The sequence below is a fragment of the Schistocerca nitens genome, chromosome 2, assembly GCF_023898315.1.
Source record: "Schistocerca nitens isolate TAMUIC-IGC-003100 chromosome 2, iqSchNite1.1, whole genome shotgun sequence".
NCBI classification, from domain to species: Eukaryota; Metazoa; Arthropoda; class Insecta; order Orthoptera; family Acrididae; genus Schistocerca; species Schistocerca nitens.
Window position 1 is genome coordinate 906,506,278 of NC_064615.1, and position 22,142 is coordinate 906,528,419.

At 39.4% G+C, this 22,142-nt stretch overlaps 1 protein-coding gene across 1 annotated transcript in view; it reads left to right on the plus strand.

Annotated features, from left to right (window-relative positions):
* Positions 1 to 18,558, plus strand: part of LOC126235436 (bromodomain-containing protein 4-like) — an 89,928-nt gene extending 71,370 nt beyond the window's left edge. Inside the window, exons 10-11 of the mRNA XM_049944160.1 lie at positions 17,058 to 17,314; positions 18,523 to 18,558. Coding sequence (XP_049800117.1) covers positions 17,058 to 17,314; positions 18,523 to 18,558 — 293 coding nt within the window. The remainder of the gene's footprint in view (positions 1 to 17,057; positions 17,315 to 18,522) is intronic.
* Positions 18,559 to 22,142: the final 3,584 nt, after the last annotated feature.

The window sequence follows — 22,142 nt, forward strand, 5'->3', positions numbered from 1 at the left end:
GAGTGTTTAGCCAGCTACTCTTCTTAGGAGTCCCATCTCCAACACTTGCATTTTGTTTATTTTATTTTATTTATTTTTACCAGTCCACAATTCATTGTTTATTGTCATAGTTAGTTCTGATGGTTCTATACATTTTTTAAAGAATGTAATTAAATCTTTCTTCTTTATTTTGTATGTCTATTTCAGTCATGAATCAGATAATATTTCTTAAGAGACTGGACAAATTTACATTTTCTATTTTTTTATCATTTATTTTTATTTTGCTGTGAATCGGCTACTGTCTGCTGAAAGAAATAACTTCTGTTTTTCTTGAGGACACAAATATATTATATCCCTTGTGGTTGTGGACAAAACATTAACAGCTGTCTGGAGTGAGTTCTCAGCTCCAAGGATGTCATGTGTAGTGACTGTCAAACTAGACAAATATTTATCTCAGGCACGTTTGCCTAGAAACAATGATTATGTAAACTGGTGGGAAACCAGAAAATTGCTGTACCCAAAGCTACATCAGCTGGTTCTGAAAATATTATGTATCCCAGCTATGTCAGTTCCGTGTGAGTACAGTTTTTCAAAAATCAGGACAAATATGCACCGAGAAAGAAAATTACTCACTTCAACTAAAAGATCAAATTTTATTTATAAATCATAATACTGATTAATTTTTCCTTTTTGGGTCATATATTGTCAGACTGATAGTAAATGAAGACTGTAGATATTTAGATTAATTACAATTATGCTACATTCCTTATATTGTATTTTGTTTCCAATAAAAGTACAAAAACATAACAACAATTAATCTAGCTTTTAAAATTTTCCCACATGATAAAAAGTATTTAGGATTCTTTTGTAATATTTTTCATTTTTGTAGGAGATGAAATGAAGATGATTTAAATCTCACTGCTACTAGGGGCATAATATAAAATAATTACTTCTCTTTGAGTCATGAAAAAGAGCTATTTCTTTTCAGTGAATTAACAGTTCTGATCCAGTCTCAGAAAAGAACAGTTTTGCCCAATCTACTCATGACCACAAGATGTGTTGCATTTTCTGTGAAGTTTTATGTCCTGTGCTGTGATTGTGGTGTTTAATTCTGTTTCTGGTATTTTGTTCATGTACCGTAATGTGGGAGCCAGAGGTGGGGCTGTAGTATCTGTGCATTCGTCGACAGTAGGGAATTGGGAGTACTCAATGTGAGGATTGTCAGGGGTGGAGAAGATCTTGGAGAGAAAGGATGCAAAGTGATTGGCTGTGCTCAGGTCATTAGGTCAGGGTTGGTTATTGTGAAGGATTGGGTAGTAAGGAATGGGATGGGTGCCAGTAAGTCAGTGGAATGCTTGGAAAAGTTAACTGGAAGTGTAGAATTGAGTTTGGTGCATGTCTTGTGCCATCCACGTGTTTTTTTGGCATTGAGTAAATTTCAACTGTGTCAGTATATTTGCCGGTGGTGTGTGAGTGCATTCCAGTCATGAGTCCATATGAGGATGCAATAAACATGAGAGGATTCATGTTAAGGAGTATGGTTTGCAGTAGGAGAGTGGGGAAATGAACATCTTTGGTTTTAATAGGGATATGGGCAGAGATAGCATCTGACAAGGTCTGCTGAAAGACTCATCATTTGTGTCTACTGATAACCTGTTGACACAGTGCATAATAGGCAAAAGCGGGTTAGGTAATTTATTAAATAGATTCAACCTTCTATCAGTATGCCTACCAGAGGTTCCAGTCCCCTTACATGAATGGTTGGGTAAGGTACAGAACACTCTTCTTTATCCCTCATAATTATCTTGCCAACCTAACAAATTTGCATCAACTTGTACCTGAATAATTTTACCACGCATCTCCTCAATAAGAGAGGTATGTATCCCATTGGTATTTACAGCAACTAAATCCTGTATGTGGTTACCCAGATGGTTCCAACAGGCCTCGATCCTAAATACCTGTACCCAGAGGCCCCACCACTTTACAAAAGTTTAATATTCATCTGCATACCAGACAGAAAATTTGACCATGCTGCCATCTTTGGGTAACCCTCATATCAAGATTTCATATTGTAAATGATATTCAGTTAGGTATGATATTCACTACATATGTTGCTGGTTCATGGCCAGTTTCACCCTTTACAAGCACCTAAATCAAACAAACAAGCAGCACACCATACCAAGATAAAAATCTCCTCCCTACCAATATGCAGGATCAGAAACCTGCCACTGAATCAGAACCATACTCTGTTACCACTGAACTAGGATATGGGAGCAGTTAAGTACTGTCTGAAGTAATGTCTGAAGTAAAATTATTCATTCTTTCATCTCATAGGGCGAGTATTTCAAAATTACAAAATTTTTTCACCACAGAGGCAAAACAAAGAAAAATATTTTTAACTTCTCCAATATTCCCAGAATTTATCAAAATTTACTCAAACAGATTTTTAAATGCAATTCCGCAGATGGTAGATAGAGGAAATAATATAGATATGTAAATACAGAATAGTCAATACCATCAATAAATTCCATACATTGAAAAAGATTTAAATACACAGCTGAAAAAGCAAGCAAAAGGAATTGTTGTCTCACTAGTTTGCACAATCAGGGTAATCAGAAATTTGAATTAATGTCCATGTCTATGAAGCAGACTTTTGCACCAAATAATATAATTCACCAGATCGGAAAATTAGTATTAAAATTTTAAAGCTTTACAAACACGACTGTGAGCACCCAAACAGAATTGCTTTTTAAATAATACACATATTCATAGAAACCATAATAAACATGTCTGAAAAGAATTCCTGAGCATCACTAAAGATCAGTTACATAAAAGACAGAATTTAAAAAAAATTCTTGTCTGTGAAGTAGGTTTTTGGCTCAACAAATTTCGATCACACACACAAAAGAATTTATAAAGCGTTATAAAAAGGGAATGGCCATTTCATTAATATGCAAGATCATAGTGGGCACTGAATTTAAAATAATGAATATGTCTGTGAAGTGGATTGAGGAGTTTACCAAGCACTTTTATAAGCAACAGAATCACAAGTAAGTGAAGATCCTCAAGCACACAAGTTAGACAAATATAGTAATGGCTCACTTACAGCTGACATTCCAGACTGTTGCTTGACAAACTCTAAAACATACACACAGAGTAAAAATTTAATTTACATAAGAAGTGGAATGACAGCTCATATCTGGACCCACTGTCTCAACAGAAAAATTATGGCATACAGCTCAGCCCATAAGACCTGATACTATCAGATAAGAAAATAAATGCAAGAGGCACATAAACACAGGAGGCAGCAGACACTAAAACTGTAATTTAGGAGACACATACACTTCTTGAAACTGGTACCCCCTCGCATTTAAATTGTCCGCCCCTGTAGCTGAGTGGTCAGCATGACGGAATGGCATACCTAAAGGCCCAGGTTTGATTCCCCGGCTGGGTCGGAGATTTTCTCCACTCAGGGACTGAGTGTTGCGTTGTCCTTATCATCATTTCATCCCCATTGACACACAAGCCACAACTCAAAAGACTTACACCAGGCGAACGGTCTACCTGAAATGAGGCCCTAGCCACACGGGGAAAAGAAAAAGTTAAATTAGTACCTTTTAGACATAGTATTATCACCAGAATGCTGATGCACTAAAAGGCACCAACCAAACACAGCCAGTAGAACACTCCAGATTAGTTTATTGTCGAAATAGCAATCGACAATCAGAGGTGGCTGCCCAGGAAAGAGGTGTTGCCTTGCAAATACTGACCAACTTCTAATGTCTACAAAAATGTTGCTCACCATCATTCCTGTATCAGGACAAAGCAAAGTGTGGGTAGTGGATGAGGCAACGTCCACCAGCCATGGCAGCAGAAACATGACCTGAGACCAATTCCAGAATATGGCCCATTGCCGCAGATGCACAGTAAAGTTGCAACTCCCCAGTAGGCAAAGGCTCAGCCCAAGAAGTAAACATCAATAAACCAACATTCTAAGCAACCAGCAAGGCTCTGCGGTACAAGTTGCTATACTAAGTGAGGTTTGATCAAAAAAGCCAAACCACAGCTGAGCACCTCTGTGATGTGCACTTGCATAAATCCCTTCTGAGGCTACCCTAGGTACCACCGCTCAGTACATCAAGAAAACCACCCCTAAGCCAAGCTAGGGAAAGAGTTTCCATAAGGATAGGAATCCATATAATGATGTATACAGCTTCCAGGCACTCAATGATGCACATCTTTATTTTCTTTGTAAAATACCAATGTCATCAGCAATAAACAGCAGCTACTTAGAATAACTGAGGAGGTATCAGCTTTTTCTACATAACAGTTTTATTTCCACTCCACTTGACTGAATTTAACTAGAATAAGCATGAGTAGCATTAAGCACTATAATGATAGTTTATTGTCGATACAGTAGGCCTATATAGATTTTCTATAATCTGCTGGTCTTTTGTTAATGTATACCTTGACTTGTTCTACAGTCCTGAATGTTCTACTTCTGAAGAGACATAGAATATCATGAATGGATGAATGTGTCGCTTGCAAAGAAATATTAAAAATATCAAATGTAGTACTTTCATAAGAAACTAAAGTCTTTAATAAAATGTCTACTTCAGAGATAAACATTCTCACTCATGGAGCCTTAAATAGCAACATAGGAACATAATGAATGAAGATTAAGGCAAACAATAATATTTTCATGGGGACTTGCTACCACCTGATCACATCCTGCTGTTTTTAAAATGCATAGATGTTGAACTTCTGTAAAGAAACTGGTTAGAGAAATGAGATTATTGTTATAGTCTAATCTCCCTGAGCACTGAACAAAGAAAACCCAACTATATCTCTCCAAACAGTGACCATAACATTATTTCTCATCAACTGAATGCACACATAACAAAGAAGGTAAATTGTTTCACTCTACTGCAGAATATGAGCACAATGAGAGCAGAAGCAGACTAAGTGAATGTAAATATATAGAGAATGGTTTCCTGCTTCAATAAAAAGATATTCTCATGGGAACACGTTAGGGACAGTAGTATTACAAATTTAGGTTAACAAGTTGCAACAAAGAGGAACAACAGTGTTTGCCAAACTTGCAATATATCATTCATCAAACAAAGGTAAAGATGCTAATTAAGGAAACACTAAAACTTTTGGGGAGGTATACAAATTGTGAAAAAATAATAAAGTATATTTGATTGTGCACTTAGCTTCTCCAGTTACATAATCAATTACACAAAGATAGTAAGATAACTCATTACAATAAAATAAAATCAAACTAATGAAACAATCTTCTTGTAGCTTGGTGGGAAACAGAAGATTTAAATATGGAGCAAAGTTCCAGAGAGATCACAGCATCACAGAGGGCACCATCGATGTAGATATTCAGCCAGCAGATATATCAGCAGTTTCTAAAAACAATGAGGAAGGCATCTCTAATCTTGCATTTGTTCCTGCACAATTAGAATGTGGTTGAGAGGTAGCTATCAATCTTGAGTGACATCCAAGCGATGCCAGTGACAACATGTAACATGGGCTGTTTCATCCATCCAGGGCTGTATATATGGCTACCAGAATCAGCTACAGACTGTCTCAAGTTGACGTTGCTGTGATCTAGACTCTGCTTGTAGATTAACCTTTGAATTAAAAAGTGATTGCTGAACATGAGACTGCTTCACTTTTCCTTATGCACACTGCTTACAGGCAAACTATCTAACTTATGAATGAGTTCTGGCCCTGGACTATGCTCGGGATCACCACCATATGCTGTACATCAATGTGCTGTGCGGTGTGGTGAGCATGCAATAAATACTAGTTGAAATAGAAAAAAAACTGATCTTATACAATAAACAGACAACAAATTGCAACTGCCCAGTATGAATTTGAAAGTCACAAGAACAAAATATTGTAAAATATTTGCCAAGCAATAACTGAAATGGTATGTATGAGGTGTCATCAACCCCCACCCTCCTCACGAAAAAAACGAAGTCTAGTAAACATTGGCTCTAAAATACCTACCTTAAAAGCTATGACCACTTGTTCATCTTTGATACTATGAAACAGATCTTTTCAAGTGCAAGGACTTTGCTTTCCACACTTTGGGAGGTGGTAGCATGAATCAAGCCAACAAAAAGTGTCCATCAAACATGGGATCTAAAACACATAGTTTAAGAGCTATGAGCACTTGTTCATTTTCATTAGTGTGAAACACATCTCTTCTACTGAACAAGTGCTCATAGATCTTAAGGTATGTATTTTAGAGCCCATGTTTACTAGACTTTTTTTCTTGTTTTGATCCATACTATGTCCTCCAAAAATATGGAAAGCAAAGGGCTTTAAGTAGAAGAGATGTATTGCACATTACTGAAGATGAACAAGTGCTCATAACTCTTAAGGCATGCATTTTATAGCTCACATTTACTAAACATTTTTCTTGTTTTGGTGTAAGGAATCTGTCCGTAAAGCTTTTTTTGTGCACACTGTCCACAGTAAAGAAACTTGCAAAAGACTCTCACAAAAATATATGCCTGTGTTATTCTGAATATGATGCAAAGTTCCTCGTGGGAAACTTGGGTTCGAGTCCTGTTTGGCACAAATTTTCATTGTCAGCATTCCATTCTACAGCCGATGGTTGTCCATATTCACAACTGTGAATACATTTAATGTATCACGAAAATGTTTACCATTCTGATATGAAGAATAGAAAAGGTGGCACCAAAAATTTTGTTACCTTAATAAATTAATTGAAATTTCAGTTTGGAATCTAAAATACAGATGTACTCGTAGATGGGCAAATACTCACCAGCATTTGAGTGATTGGTTGCACATAAATGTAAGAAACATTTACCGTCAATAAAACTGCTCTAGCTTTTAAGTCAACTCCGACTCTTGTCATAATGTAAGTAAACAATTTAATATAATGGAGAGGGAAAGAGTGATAGGAAAGAATGTTAAATATTTAGGTTTTTTGGTTGGTCAGTATGAACTGATATTCAAAAACAAATGAATTTGAATAATACGTCACAGACAGCTTCACACACATCAGGCAGAGTCACTATCTACAAGCAGTGAAGAAGAATGTAATTAAATGTAAAACACTGAGTTGTCATTAGGATCAAAGGCATGCAGCAAACAAGATACAGAAAGATATCAAAGACATAAAGAAGTACATGCCTCCAGTACATCTACATCGTGCCTGTACTTTCTTATTTGTTATTCTGCCAAAAAAAATACTCCTACCCCTCGTTACACCGTCAACAGGCTGCACTGATGAGAAAATTGTCCTGTGGTTGTCTGTCTCTCTTCATTCATCATGGACTGTCTATTAAGGTAACCAGTCTTGCGTTATCAAAACTAGACATACCTGTCACAGAGAGCTAAATGCAATCCTTATTTTTTTTTAAAATAGGCTTTTTTCTGTCTGCTGATCACTGTTTTTATTTCTAAATTAGTGGTTTTGGGTAATGTCACCCACCTTCAGATCTGCTAAAAAGCAAAAAATTACAACTGGTTCTAATCCTATGTTTAGAAAGCATAAAATATTTTCCAACCTAATTAGAACACAAAAGTTGTATAATAAAGCATGTGTCAAAGTTACAGAGTAACTTGTCCTAATGGCACCATTAGTTCACCATCATATACTAAAACATACTTGTGTGCTGCTGATTTATATTAAGATTTTAAAACAAATTTTATTGGTGCAAACACCTGCAGCATTAAACATGGGATTAAAACCAACTTTAATTTATTCTGTTGTTTAACCAATCCAAAGATGGGTGACATTTTTCCAGAATGAGATTTTCACTCTGCAGCAGAGTGTGCGCTGATACGAAACTTCCTGGCAGATTAAAACTGTGTGCCGGACTGAGTCTCGAACTCGAGACCTTTGCCATTTGTGGGCAAGTGCTCCACCAACTGAGCTAACCAAGCACGTCTCATACCCCATCCTCACAGCTTTACTTCTGCCAGTACCTCGTCTCCTACCTTCCAAACTTTACAGAAGCTCTTCTGCGAACCTTGCAGACCTAGCACTCCTGAAAGAAAGGATATAGCGGAGACATGGCTTAGCCACAGCCTGGAGGATGTTTCCAGAATGAGATTTTCACTCTGCAGCAGAGTGTGCACTGATACGAAATTTCCTGGCAGAATAAAACTGTGTGCCGGACCGAGACTCGAACTCGGGACCTTTGCCTTTTGCGGGCAAGTGCTCTACCAACTGAACTACCCAAGTACGACTCACACCCAATCCTCACAGCTTTACTTCTGCCAGTACCTCGTCTCCTACCTTCCAAACTTTACAGAAGTTCTACTGCGAACCTTGCAGAACTAGAACTCCTGAAAGGAAGGATATAGCAGAGACATGGCTTAGCCACAGCCTGGGGGATGTTTCCACAATGAGATTTTCACTCTGCAGCAGAGAGTGCGCTGATATGAAACTTCCTGGCAGAATAAAACTGTGTGCCGGACCGAGACTCGAACTCAGGACCTTTGCCTTTCGCGGGCAAGTCAGTTGGTAGAGCACTTGCCCACGAAAGGCAAAGGTCCTGAGTTCGAGTCTCAGTCTGGCACACAGTTTTATTCTGCCAGGAAGTTTCATATCAGTGCACACTCCGCAGAAGAGTGAAAATCTCATTGTGGAAACATCCCCCAGGCTGTGGCTAAGCCATGTCTCCGCTATATCCTTTCTTTCAGGAGTGCTAGTTCTGCAAGGTTCGCAGGAGAGCTTCTGTAAAGTTTGGAAGGTAGGAGACGAGGTACTGGCAAAAGTAAAGCTGTGAGGACAGGGCATGAGTCATGCTTTGGTAGCTCAGTTGGTAGAGCACTCACCCACAAAAGGCAAAGGTTCCGAGTTCGAGTCTCGGTCCGGCACACAGTTTTAATCTGCCAGGAAGTTTCATGGGTGACATTGTCTGATACCAGTCATTTTAAAATTAAAAAAAAAAAACTCCAATGGCCTTATTTTACTTTTAAATACCTTTCAGACATAGGTTGTCGCCCAACTGGGCTTTCTTGGGATTTCTGTATACTTCAGTCTCACAGAACTGCAACTTGTTCACTGGATCATAGAAATGGAGTTAGATTATCAACTGGACAAGCACAGTGAAATGATACTTCACTGTTCTGTGAGTGTACTAAGCCCAGAAGATGTGTTACATTCCAAACGATCTGCCACCCTGATCTATGTTATATAGTTTTTACTTAACTTACTTTCATGTGTAGTCACTTTTCTTTAATTTCTTTGATCCAGTGGACCTGCTATGTGGTGCCACTGAGTGACTTCTTTCCTGTCCGCAGAAGGTCAAGGAGTCGAAGATGGCTTCTGTGTATTCAAATAATGACATAAATGTCTATCAACAATACTTCTGTATTTTGTTTCTCCATTATGTTGGATGAACAGATCTCTTGCTAATCAGTACATCAGAATAACATATCTGAACAGACTCCTAGGTCAGAACAGAACAGAAAGGAATTGCCATTTTTCTTGAGCTTCCTTCAATTGTTTTTCCTGGATGTTGTCACTGTTGGCATCGCCTCGTGTTCTCTGCCTTTCAAACATTACAGAACATGATCTAATAGAGCCTTTTTCCCAATAAAGGAAGTTTATGATACTATTCAAATTACAGCAAGATTTGAGCTTGTTTCCATTGTCAAATCATGTAAACTGTTTCTACAGATACTTTTGAACGTATTGAGCTCTTGAACACCGTATTGAGCTCTTGAACACAAACTTTTCCGTAAGTATAAATTTTATTTTCTTATCAGTAGTTTCAACGACACAAAGCATCGCACTGAAAATTATTTTTCACAAAGTCATCAGAAAATCTTGTTCAAAACAAACTACAATATTTACTGTTACCTTTCAACATTCATTCCTATTATCAGTCAAAACATATGTCGCAAATCATGTTTTGCAAATCAAAAGCAAAATGGATATTACATTTTAAAAAGAAATATGAAAACTCAATAATTACAAATGTTCAAACTTTTATCATTAACTATATGTCTTAAAAATCTTTAACTAAATAAACAATGTGAAGAAACAGTCACTAAATTAAATCTAAAACATATTATCAAACAGGAAACTATTGCGACCATCAGAATTTTCTAGAAAGATCGAGAAATTCTGTCACTCTATATAATCCCTCAGATTATGCCAATTGTGATGATGATGATGTTTGGTTTGTGGGGCACTCAACTGTGAGTCATCAGCACCCATAGAAAGTCCCAAGGTTTACACAGTCCAATTTTTTTACACAGTCCAATCGAGAAACTGTCACAAATGATGGTGGTGAAATGATGAGGACAACACAAACACCCAGAGAAAATCCCCAACCCGGCCAGGAATCAAACCCGGGACCCTGTGATCCAGAGGCAGCAACACTAGCCACTAGACCGGAGAGATCAATAAATATCATAGTTCAATAGAAAAATGTAGACTCCAAGCAGACATATTGAATAACTTTTTCAGTTTCTTTTTTCATTTTATTATCTTCCTGTAAATCATTTACATGATGTAGGAAAATACAAACATAATAAAATAATATCACTTAAATAGCTACTTTCAATGCATTTTTGAGAGTGCAACATTTGTCATCAACATGTACACAAATGTTAAGATAATAACTTAATACACATTCAAAATACTCATCTATGTTATAGAAACTTTTGCTTAAAAAGTAATTTTTAAGCTCAGTCTTAAATTTTACTCCATCTGTTATTTCCTTCATGTACACTGGAAGAGCACTGAAGAGTTTCATTCCAAAATAACTTACATACTTTGGGGTTTGTGTTATCGTTACTCCTTCTAAATGTAAATTTTTACAATTGCGAGTATTATACCCTCCTGGAAATGGAAAAAAGAACACATTGACACCGGTGTGTCAGACCCACCATACTTGCTCCAGACACTGCGAGAGGGCTGTACAAGCAATGATCACATGCACGGCACAGCGGACACACCAGGAACCGCGGTGTTGGCCGTCGAATGGCGCTAGCTGCGCAGCATTTGTGCACCGCCGCCGTCAGTGTCAGCCAGATTGCCGTGGCATACGGAGCTCCATCGCAGTCTTTAACTCTGGTAGCATGCTGCGACAGCGTGGATGTGAACCGTATGTGCAGTTGACGGACTTTGAGCGAGGGCGTATAGTGGGCATGCGGGAGGCCGGGTGGACGTACCGCCGAATTGCTCAACACGTGGGGCATGAGGTCTCCACAGTACATCGATGTTGTCGCCAGTGGTCGGCGGAAGGTGCACGTGCCCGTCGACCTGGGACCGGACCGCAGCGACGCACGGATGCACGCCAAGACCGTAGGATCCTACGCAGTGCCGTAGGGGACCGCACCGCCACTTCCCAGCAAATTAGGGACACTGTTGGTCCTGGGGTATCGGCGAGGACCATTCGCAACCGTCTCCATGAAGCTGGGCTACAGTCCCGCACACCGTTAGGCCGTCTTCCGCTCACGCCCCAACATCGTGCAGCCCGCCTCTAGTGGTGTCGCGACAGGCGTGAATGGAGGGACGAATGGAGACGTGTCGTCTTCAGCGATGAGAGTCGCCTCTGCCTTGGTGCCAATGATGGTCGTATGCGTGTTTGGCGCCGTGCAGGTGAGCGCCACAATCAGGACTGCATACGACCGAGGCACACAGGGCCAACACCCGGCATCATGGTGTGGGGAGCGATCTCCTACACTGGCCGTACACCACTGGTGATCGTCGAGGGGACACTGAATAGTGCATGGTACATCCAAACCGTCATCGAACCCATCGTTCTACCATTCCTAGACCGGCAAGGGAACTTGCTGTTCCAACAGGACAATGCATGTCCGCATGTATCCCGTGCCACCCAACGTGCTCTAGAAGGTGTAAGTCAACTACCCTGGCCAGCAAGATCTCCGGATCTGTCCCCCATTGAGCATGTTTGGGACTGGATGAAGCGTCGTCTCACGCGGTCTGCACGTCCAGCACGAACGCTGGTCCAACTGAGGCGCCAGGTGGAAATGGCATGGCAAGCCGTTCCACAGGACTACATCCAGCATCTCTACGATCGTCTCCATGGGAGAATAGCAGCCTGCATTGCTGCGAAAGGTGGATATACACTGTACTAGTGCCGACATTGTGCATGCTCTGTTGCCTGTGTCTATGTGCCTGTGGTTCTGTCAGTGTGATCATGTGATGTATCTGACCCCAGGAATGTGTCAATAAAGTTTCCCCTTCCTGGGACAATGAATTCACGGTGTTCTTATTTCAATTTCCAGGAGTGTAATTGTGGCAGTTCACATCGGTATGTAAACTGTTCAGGTGTGCTCTTGTACATAGAATGCTTTTAAATATATACAGTGATGGTATTGTGAGTATTTGTAATTGTTTGAAGGGGGGCTATAGTGAGTTTTTAGACCTATTACCAAGTATTGCACCATACTTCAACTGGACACTAAGCCAATAAAAAGATATGTCAGTCTCATTTACTTTGTTGTGATGCTGTTACTTTTGGACTTATAATTAATACATGGTATTACACCAGTGTGTGGTTTGTTTCCTGTACCAACAAAATATAAATTAACAAAGGTAAATAGCATCATCAAACGGTGAACATTGTCAGAGATAAACAATGTTGTAGCTGGAGTCCATCAGTTTTCAAAACATCCACTTATTTTGTTGACCATACAAATGAATGAGCTATTTTGCTGAGAAGAACCATGGAATAAACATACTGAAAACCACAGAGTTTGCATTTTGAAACTACAAGGGAGCCATATGTAAACACAGATTATGAATGGACGAAAATAAATGAAAAGTATTTGTCCAGTGATGGCTGCACCAGGCTATGGAAGGAAAGTACTCTAGAATTTTAAAAACTGTCATATTGTAGGGGAAAGTGCTAACCAATATAGTTAAGTGAAACTGGTGATGCTAAAAAACACGCTGTAGGGGAGGGAGGAAGGTGGCATATGCAAGCCAAAATGTTTTCGGAAGTGCTACTGATGAACAAGTGGATTATAAACCTGGCCAGTGGCATATTTTACAAATAATTTTAGAAAAATCAACATAAATGTAAGTTAATATGAAGAAAAACATTGATCAATCATCAAACATGCAAACTGGCATGAAAACAAATTATGACAGCAAAACCCACAATTAGAAGCTGCAGAATCTAGAGTGGGGGGAATAAAATGGTTCATAAAAACAGAACTACTCAACCAATTCTTAGAACTCAATAAAAGGTGGAAGCAAGTATACATAAAACAGATAAAAGAGTAGCAAATGTTGAAAACAAGGTTGCAGTTTTAAAAATTGATTAATGATGCTTCAAATTATAACAAAGCCATCAAGTAACTACAGATTGGTCAGAAAACTGTAATAGATAAGATTACTAATTTAAGTATGGAAAGAATGGGACAAATATCAAATTTATATCAAAAGATTAATGATGTGAAAAAGATTGTAGGTATGGTAATGATGTACAAGTCTTAGATCAAAAACTAGTAGAAATACTAGAACAATGAGTTACTAAAAATATGAAGTTAACAGCAGTGTTATGTGGTCTAACTTATCAGTTGAAAGCTTCCCCAATGACCATATTTGCACCCTGTTGACTTTGTACATCATTGTAAAGGCAGTTTTGTGTCTAGTATGATAGACAATTTAAAACTAAAATTTGTCAAAAAATTTCCTGAGGGAGAAGTTTTGTAATGGGCAAACCTTACATTTGGTCAGTGGACGTAATTCCAGGACTTTGAAAAAAGTTTTTAGCTAAATTCTGGTCAGAATCAGAAGATGCCAGTATTAAAAGTGAATTTTTAAATGGTCTTATTTAAAAATAATGGAATGGTTCTATGAAAGATTTCTGTAGAATGAAATTAATTCATTTAGACAGTTTTTGATGAGATGACAGAAACTGATGCTCTTAAGTGGATATTACCTCAAAAGTTACAGTGGTAGTTAATCCATGGGCCAGATGATTCTCTTAAATTATTTTTAAAATATGTTGATTTATTGGACAGGGTTGTGGATGGAAATGTAGCCCATAACTATAACCAAGAATGCAATGATCTGGGGCAGGGGGTTAAAATCAGAATAATGTTGCAAGAGACTATAATGTGAATACAAGACAGAGATTGGGTGTTCAGTACTTTTCTAAAGTTATTTTGCCTGAAGCGTATCTGTCAGTTCCTGTGGAAGAAGAGTCTTGGCGAGTTCTGGTTCTGAATAGTCCTTTTGGTCTCTATTTGTGCCTTCCTTTTTGTTGTGGCTAGCGTTGCTGCTATTTTCCAATGATTCCTAGACCGACTGATTGTGCATGTTCCAGGTTCCATTAATTATCTGGATGATATTGTTGGCATGGGCTCCTCCATGGCTGATCACTTGAAAAATTTGTGCACTATGGTTTCTGTCTTACAGTCCGCAGGTTTAATGTAACCTCATGAAATCTCAGTTTTTTCAACATTCTGTTGTTCATTTGGGCCCGAGGTCTCGTGTAATGGGGTTTGCCCTTTGGCAGACCACATCTCTGCTGTTATGTCAATGTGTTGCTCTTTGTCCACGAAGAAGCTTCAGCCTTCCTACAGAAAATAGTCCACTACCACAGATTCCTGCTGGGGGCAGCCACATTGGCCCACCTGCTGCATCCCTTGTTACACAAGAATGTACCTATTTGCTGGATCCTGGACTGCAAACGTTCTTTTCAAATGCTGAAATCCAAACTACTCTCAGTTACTTGTTTAGCTACATCCTCTCCATGTTATTTCATATGGCTTCAAGTTTCACCTTATTACTGACCATAAACCCTTGGTTTTCTTGTTTAACCCAACAGTTCCTTGCCTGACAAGGCAACACACCGCCCACAACACTGGATTCTGTTCTTGTCTCGCTATAGTTACGAAATCCATTTTTGACCAACATCTAAACATACCAATGCAGACACACTGTCCTGCCTTCCCATGGGTCCTGATCCTGACGTTGATCATGAAGAATTGCTTTGCCTCCATGTTGATGCTGAAACGCAGGCCGCAGTCCACAGTTTGTTCCACAGGGCTGGCCAGATAAACAGTTTGCTTTGGATTCTGACACCCTGGACAACTATTTTTCATTACAGTATCGCCTCCTTGATTTAGACAGTGTTTTGCAGTTGTCCACAGAAGACCTCTCACCCAGACTCTGTCTTTCCCACAGTGCTATGGCGCAAGGTTCTATGCCTTCTCCACCAGGGTCATTGGGGAGTTTCATGCAGTAAACTGTTCGCTACGAGACATGTTTTTTGACCAGGGATTGAAGCGGAAATTGTCCGTTTTGTTGCAGCTTTTGAGCAGTGTGCCCGACAACAGGCAGCTTTTAAGTTGTCTCTGTCCCCCTTGGCCCACTCTAAGCCAGCAATGGGAATGCATTGATGTAGATTTTGCGGATCCCTTCTTGAATTTCTATTGGCACTTGGTTGTAGTTGCATTTTCCCAGTTTCCTTACATTCTCCGGTGTATGTTAATGTTGGCTGAGGTCACAATTCACGGCTTTTGTGTGTGTTTTCTATTGAGGGGTGTCTTGTACCTTAGTTTCTTCTCCACCAGACGATGCCTGTCTCTGTTTTCAGAGCATCTAGTGCTTCGTGCTATGGGGCAGCACTGTCCGGCTGAGTTGTTTCATGCCCAGCAGCCAAGCATGCTCCTCCACCTTCTACAGGTTGCACCGCACCTGCCACGGTTGGTTTTGTTGAGCCTCTTTGCACCAGGATCATCAGCGTGGACACGAGGGTTTGGTCACTGGCCCAAGTGGATACCGGCCACTGTTGTCCGCTACGAGAGACACCATCTTTGTGATGTCTGTACGGCCAACAAATTCGTGGCACACCAATTCGATCAGTTGTGCCCTCACTCACCAGTGAAAGCTACCAATTTGCGGATGCAGTCCCTGTTGCCACAGCCCACTCTGCCACAAGCCTCTCTTCACCTGCTGTGGAGGTGCCCCCATTCCTTTGACTGCCTCCTCCACGGGAAGCACCCTGGGGTTTCAGCTTTCCAGTGCCAGTCCATCTCTGGCCTTGGGTCCATTGCCATAGCCTGCTGCTACGGTCAGGTCGCGTCCACCTGTCCGCTTGCCACCATCACCTCAGCCATCATCTCCTATGCTCTGGCACCTGACTGCTGATTACTATACAGAGATGGCAATGGCACCCTGCTCCCCAATGTTGTTGTCAGATGCCACACAGGAACGCCACCCTCAGGGCCACATCTCCGCACATTCTGGCTCTCTGGTCCTGTGCCCACCTGGCACACTGTCCCACCCTCGCTTTTGGCACTGGCTGCTGCCACTCTGGAACCAATGGCTGTTGCCAGTATCTCCTCCTCCGCCTCGGCATCTGAGTTTGTGTGCACTGAGTGTAGTGTTGCCGTGCTTGTGTACTTAAATGAACCACCGACCGTATCAGCACGGACTTGTCACTAGAGGCCGCCTGTAGGAAGCATGCACATGAAGCAGTCTCTACTACGCCATCCATTAGCAACTCACACCTATATGCGTGCAGAGCGGAGCTGACTCACACTCACTGTGTTCTTTTGGTTACTACCACTCACATCAGTTGTTCTGTGTATTACTTATGTTGCACCTTCTGTATGATTCTTTTGTCTTGTTACAGATGGAGTCACGAGGGGCTTATTTCTGTTATTGTTCAGAGGTTTATCAATAAAGGCATATTTGTGTTACTTAGATCGGTTTCGTGTATTACTTGGTTACTTCATTGACAACCAGAATAGAACATGGGATGGGGGAAATAGAATACATTCAAACTGGAGGCAAGACAATAGTGGGAATGGACAGGAAAACTCCATGTCACCTCAGGGAGGGTCTGCAATTTTGAAGCAAGTGGACCAAATTACTATGGGACCTCCAATTTTAATTAGACTAGGAGGGGGAAATTCAATAACAATACCTGAGAATGGAACAGACTATCACCCTATCAAGTGAGCATGTTAGAGTTTCAGAAAAAATTTAGGACACAATGAGCACTAGTGATTCTTTGGAAAATGAAAATGATAAAAAAAAGAGATCCAGGGCTAGATATTGGGGCTTTACCTGAATTTTATAGTTGGACAGAAAGTGAAGAAGAATGATAATGAACATCATGATTCTGATGTATGGAGGTTATCTGAAGTACAAGCAGATAACTGTATGAGTGATGATACTCGGCAGCAAAAACCTATTGATGCAATGCCAAGAGTGCAACCAGTTATAATTAGGGATACTAATGAAGATGAAGGTAATGATGTGGATAATAGTGAAGAAAGTGATTTTGAAAGATATGAGAAAGAAGAGAGAGTTTATATTGATATAAATGTAGATGAGGTAATGTAGCTAAATAACGGTGAGAATTTAGTTAAGGAAATAGTAGGGAATGAGGTTATTAGGGAAAGGCATGAGAGGAATAGGCAGGGCTGTATTTAGGGTGTGTGATGCATCTGTGCAGTAATTTATTTTCCACCCCCCACTCCTAAACTTCAGCATTGCTATTCGTTTATGGATTACAGTAAAATTGTGTAACCATTAACTTCAGTTCTAAACTTTTCTGAAATATTTAAATAATATGTAACGCAAAGCACATGTGCATCTTAAATATTCAAAAGTAATAAATTAACTACTACAGTTCAGTACCCCCTTTTACAGAGAAGTTACCACAGAAACATCAAAATTGGACACAATATATGATAAAAATATAAAGAAAATTATTATAGTATTCCATTGATTAAACATCACAAAATTATTATAGTTTAATAACCTATGCCAAAATCATTTCACTGAAATGTGAAATTTAGTCAGTCCCAAATACAAGATACAATACCAATAAACTAACCTTTTCCAAAATATAGCAAATTTAGAGAAACAACTTTCTCACTTTTGCTTTTGTGAATTCATTTATCATGTCTGCAAAGTCCAATCTGACTGTCATACCTGATTCTATATCTAGTACTCCAAGACTGACCAGTTGTTCCTGATTTTCTGTTGTACACAAGTAATTCTTAATCTGGGTTAAAATGAAAAGAGCCTTTCAGCTGAATACTTTGTTGCTCAAGCACAGTTGTAAATCTTAAGTGCTGCATATAGATTTGGACAGACATTACCTTTCTTTCTTTCTTTCTTTTTTAACCAACATTCTGCAAAGAAATGGAATGGAGGACAACTTGTCACCATCTTCTTCCTTCATAAACAGCAGATATCTTCTAATACGTATATGTGCTTCACCAAGGTTGTGCTCTATATAAAAATTATAGCTGGCTATAAGTTTCTCTACCACATCATAAATTTGAACACCTTCTTGTTTGGTGGTATTTGAGAGAAATTAAAATCTTAACTTATATTCTCTACAGACATTAACTCTCATTGTAGGTCATCCTGAAGAGTTTGTATAATCTCAGCATATGTTTTCATTCTTCTCTAGATCCCTACAAAATCTTTTCCTGTTTCTGCTTCAGGACATTTGCGTTCGTCATCTGGGTCTGATGATTCATCAAAGAATCTCTTGTGTTTAATGTGACATTTTCTTTTTTGATTCTCAGGAGCTGAAAGATATGGAACTGATTCTGAATTCATGATCTCCGTAAGTTTCTTTTCAGCTGAATCCTTTTGAATTGGAAAAGATGTTCCAAAGATCAGCTAAAAAAATTGCAAGAGAGTCATACATTTCAACAGAAGAAGAAATGTCTACATCTTCAGCTTGTAGCTTTTTCATTGGTTTTCGAGGCTGTTGCACATTGATGTCATGAAAGCTATCTCAATACTACTTAACATTCTACGAAAACCTTCCAGTTCACATCTAACTCTACCTCTCTCATTTTCTGAAATAGGCCTTAAAGCAGAAAACATAGCTTTCCAGTCTGCAATGAAACTCTTACAAGCATCCTCAGGTGCACACCATCCTGTTGTAGACAGTGACTTCAGTGTCATACTTGCAGAATCAAAAAGTGTTTTCAAGATGTTCCATATGCTTCTAGAAATTGCAATGAAGTTGTAAAAACCTTGAATTAACTTAAAAACTGTATTGCAGCTGTGCAGCATTGTGTAGCTCATGAACCAAGTAGATTCAGCGAATGAGCCAAACAAAATTTCGTAATGATGTGGAACGTGTCATTTTAACATAAATTTTCTTTACATAAAACAATTAATTTTTTTATACAGCTACTATTTCATATCTAAAAATTCATCTATTGAGTAGAAGGAATTCTCTTTCAGAAATTCTTTTCATTTGTTTTTAAATGTTGGTTGGCTATTCGTCAGACTTTTAATGCTATTTGGCAAATTACGAAAGATTTTTGTGGCAGCGTAATTCACCCCTTTCTGTGCTTAAGTCAGATTTAACCCAAAATAGTGAAGATCATTCTTTCTTCTAATGTTGTAGCTATGCACTTTACTGCTATTTTTGAGTTGGGGTGGGTTATTAATAACAAATTTTGTAAGTGAATAAATGTATTGCAAATGTACTGTGAATATCCAGAGTTCCTTAAATAAATGTCTGCAAGGTGATCTTAGGTGGGCTCCAGCTATTATTGTAATTACATGCTTTTGTGCAATGAATACTTCTTCTCTTAATGATGAGTTACCCCAAAATATGATGCCATATGGAAGCAGTGAATGAAAATAGGCATAGTAGGCTAATTTACTGATATGTTTGTCACCAAAATTTGCAATGACCTAACCATTTCAACAGATCATCTATATGTTTATTCCAATTCAATTTCTCATCAATACACACACCCAGAAAATTTGAATATTCTGCCTTAATTAGCAAATGACTTCTGTTCATAGTCTATATTTATCAAGGGTGTTATGCCATTTACTGTACAGAAATGTATATACCATTTTTTCTTAAAAATTTTTGTGACAGTCCATTGTCATATGACCGACCTCTACAGTTGTCAAATTTCAGAGCATGTAGTTCCAAAAAATTCAAAACTGTTTCAGAATCCTTCTCTCCATTGTGACCTGCCCTTTTTATAAACACAGGAGTATTTCAACCGAGTGTCCATAATCATTTATGTACTTAATTATTATACTTAACTGGTTGTTATGGGATATATCTAGTGTAGAATCTACTAACACTGAAAAATATTTAGAAGAAAAAACTTCATTTAATATTCTTTGGGTTACTGACCTCCCCATAAGATATATCAAATCTTCATAAGTTGCTGGTGACAAGTATGAAATAAATCTTTTTGCAGGGCTACCAAACCTTGCTATGTGGTCAGCCAAAAATAAATCATACTCCGCAGTTAATTACAGACAAATCACAAAATTTCAATTTTTCACAGAGCTAAATGCCTCCTCGTCACCACGAAACACCTTAACTGTAGAACCAACGCCTTTTAGCACATTTCTTTATTATGTAACTTCATGTTCATGCTGGGTGAGCAACTGTCTGTCAGTTCTATTCATCTTGTTTGCTCTGTTTTTCAATGTTAAAAAGCAGTCTCTGTGAGAGGTAGAATTTTCATGTTGAGCTATCCAATCACTGAAACCAGATGTTTCAAATTGAGAGCACCACTGAATAATTTACAACATGTGCAGAACAACTATTCGTGCCTAGGAAAATATACAAGATATTCACTTTAATAATTTCCCATTTCACCAAAACCCCCTGAAACAATTTTTTGCTGCAAAACCGCCGAGGTACGTCGGCGTATCGTGGTCAGGACATAGAAAAATCAACATTTTTGTTTTGATCAATACCATTTTTAACCAAATAATCCAATTCTGGTTCAAATTGGTTCAAATGGCTCTGAGCACTATGTGACTTAACTTCTGAGGCCATCAGTCCCCTAGAACTTTAGAACTACTTAAATCTAACTAACCTAAGGACATCACACACATCCATGCCCGAGGCAGGATTCAAACCTAGCTGTCGCGCGGTTCCAGACTGTAGCGCCTAGAACCACTCGGCCACCCCAATTCTGGTCATTGCTTTCCCAGTAAGATGGGGTATCACCGGGAACACGAAAATCCTCTGCTTTAGAGATTCTTGACAACCTTTCGAAACTCTGAAATTTAGAACTTCTGCATCCTGCTTGCCATTTAGAACTGTAATTTCATCTACACTTACAGGGCTACACTGTTTGTTGTTACCGTTTTGAACTGCAACTTCTCCTTATGGTCCACTTTCATTTTTACCAATAAAATGTGAGTCCAGTCCTGTAAAAGTTTACTATCCCTATGTATTTTTTCTTCAGCTTTCTTTCAATATGCAGCACCAATACATCCTACTGTCTGGCCACAATAAGCTGACGATTGGCCCAGTGTCTGTCGGAACGGCCTTGGCTCCATTACGGCTGCCGAGGGGTGAGGAGCGGTGAGGTGTAGGCAGCGTCGGTAGGCTCGCGGTACTGCTGGCAATATTACTCACGTTTTGTACTTAACACAAGTCGGTGGCGGCACTTGCAGAAATAATTCCACATGAAATGGATCGTAAATCACATAATATGTTGACATATTCATGCACGAGAGTTTTACAGACAACTTTTTATTTATTGATTTTCGATTCCCCCCCCCCGAGGGGCAGGCGGGCTGGCAGCAGCATAATAGGCCCCTCGACAGCCTACAGAAAAGTTGAAAAACATAATGAGAATATAAACAAACAATAAAAACATGTGATAAAACAGTGACTTTGTAAAAAACTGTAAAATGGCGGAAAGTTGTGGAATTTAAAGTAGGTATAAAAATTCGGCATTGACGATGCAGATGAAGACACACAGTAAGTAGACAGGCACAATTACAAAAGAAAAACACGGCGACCATCTGGATTCTGTTCACATGAGATAAAAAACACAACTAGGGACAGTATGGTGGCTGTTCGCAACACTGACAGGGGATGCACAACACTGAACATTCAGTGTAAACAGCACTACAGAGGCGACACGGCGGCAGATGGGGGTGGGGGGTAGGATCTGGCCTGATAAGGGGGGGGGGGGGGAAGAGGGAGAAGAGGACAAGGGGGGGAGGAGCCAATGGGGGGGGAGAGGACATAGAAAAAAAGGGGGGCAGGACAGACGCAGAAAGGATTGGGGAAGGCAGTGGAGGGGAAAGCAAAAGGACTTGAGGGAGAGAAGGCCGGTATTACACTATCAAATTTCTTTGTCCAATATCTTTGTCCAATATCTTTGTCAAAGATTTTTGATAGTGTAATAGG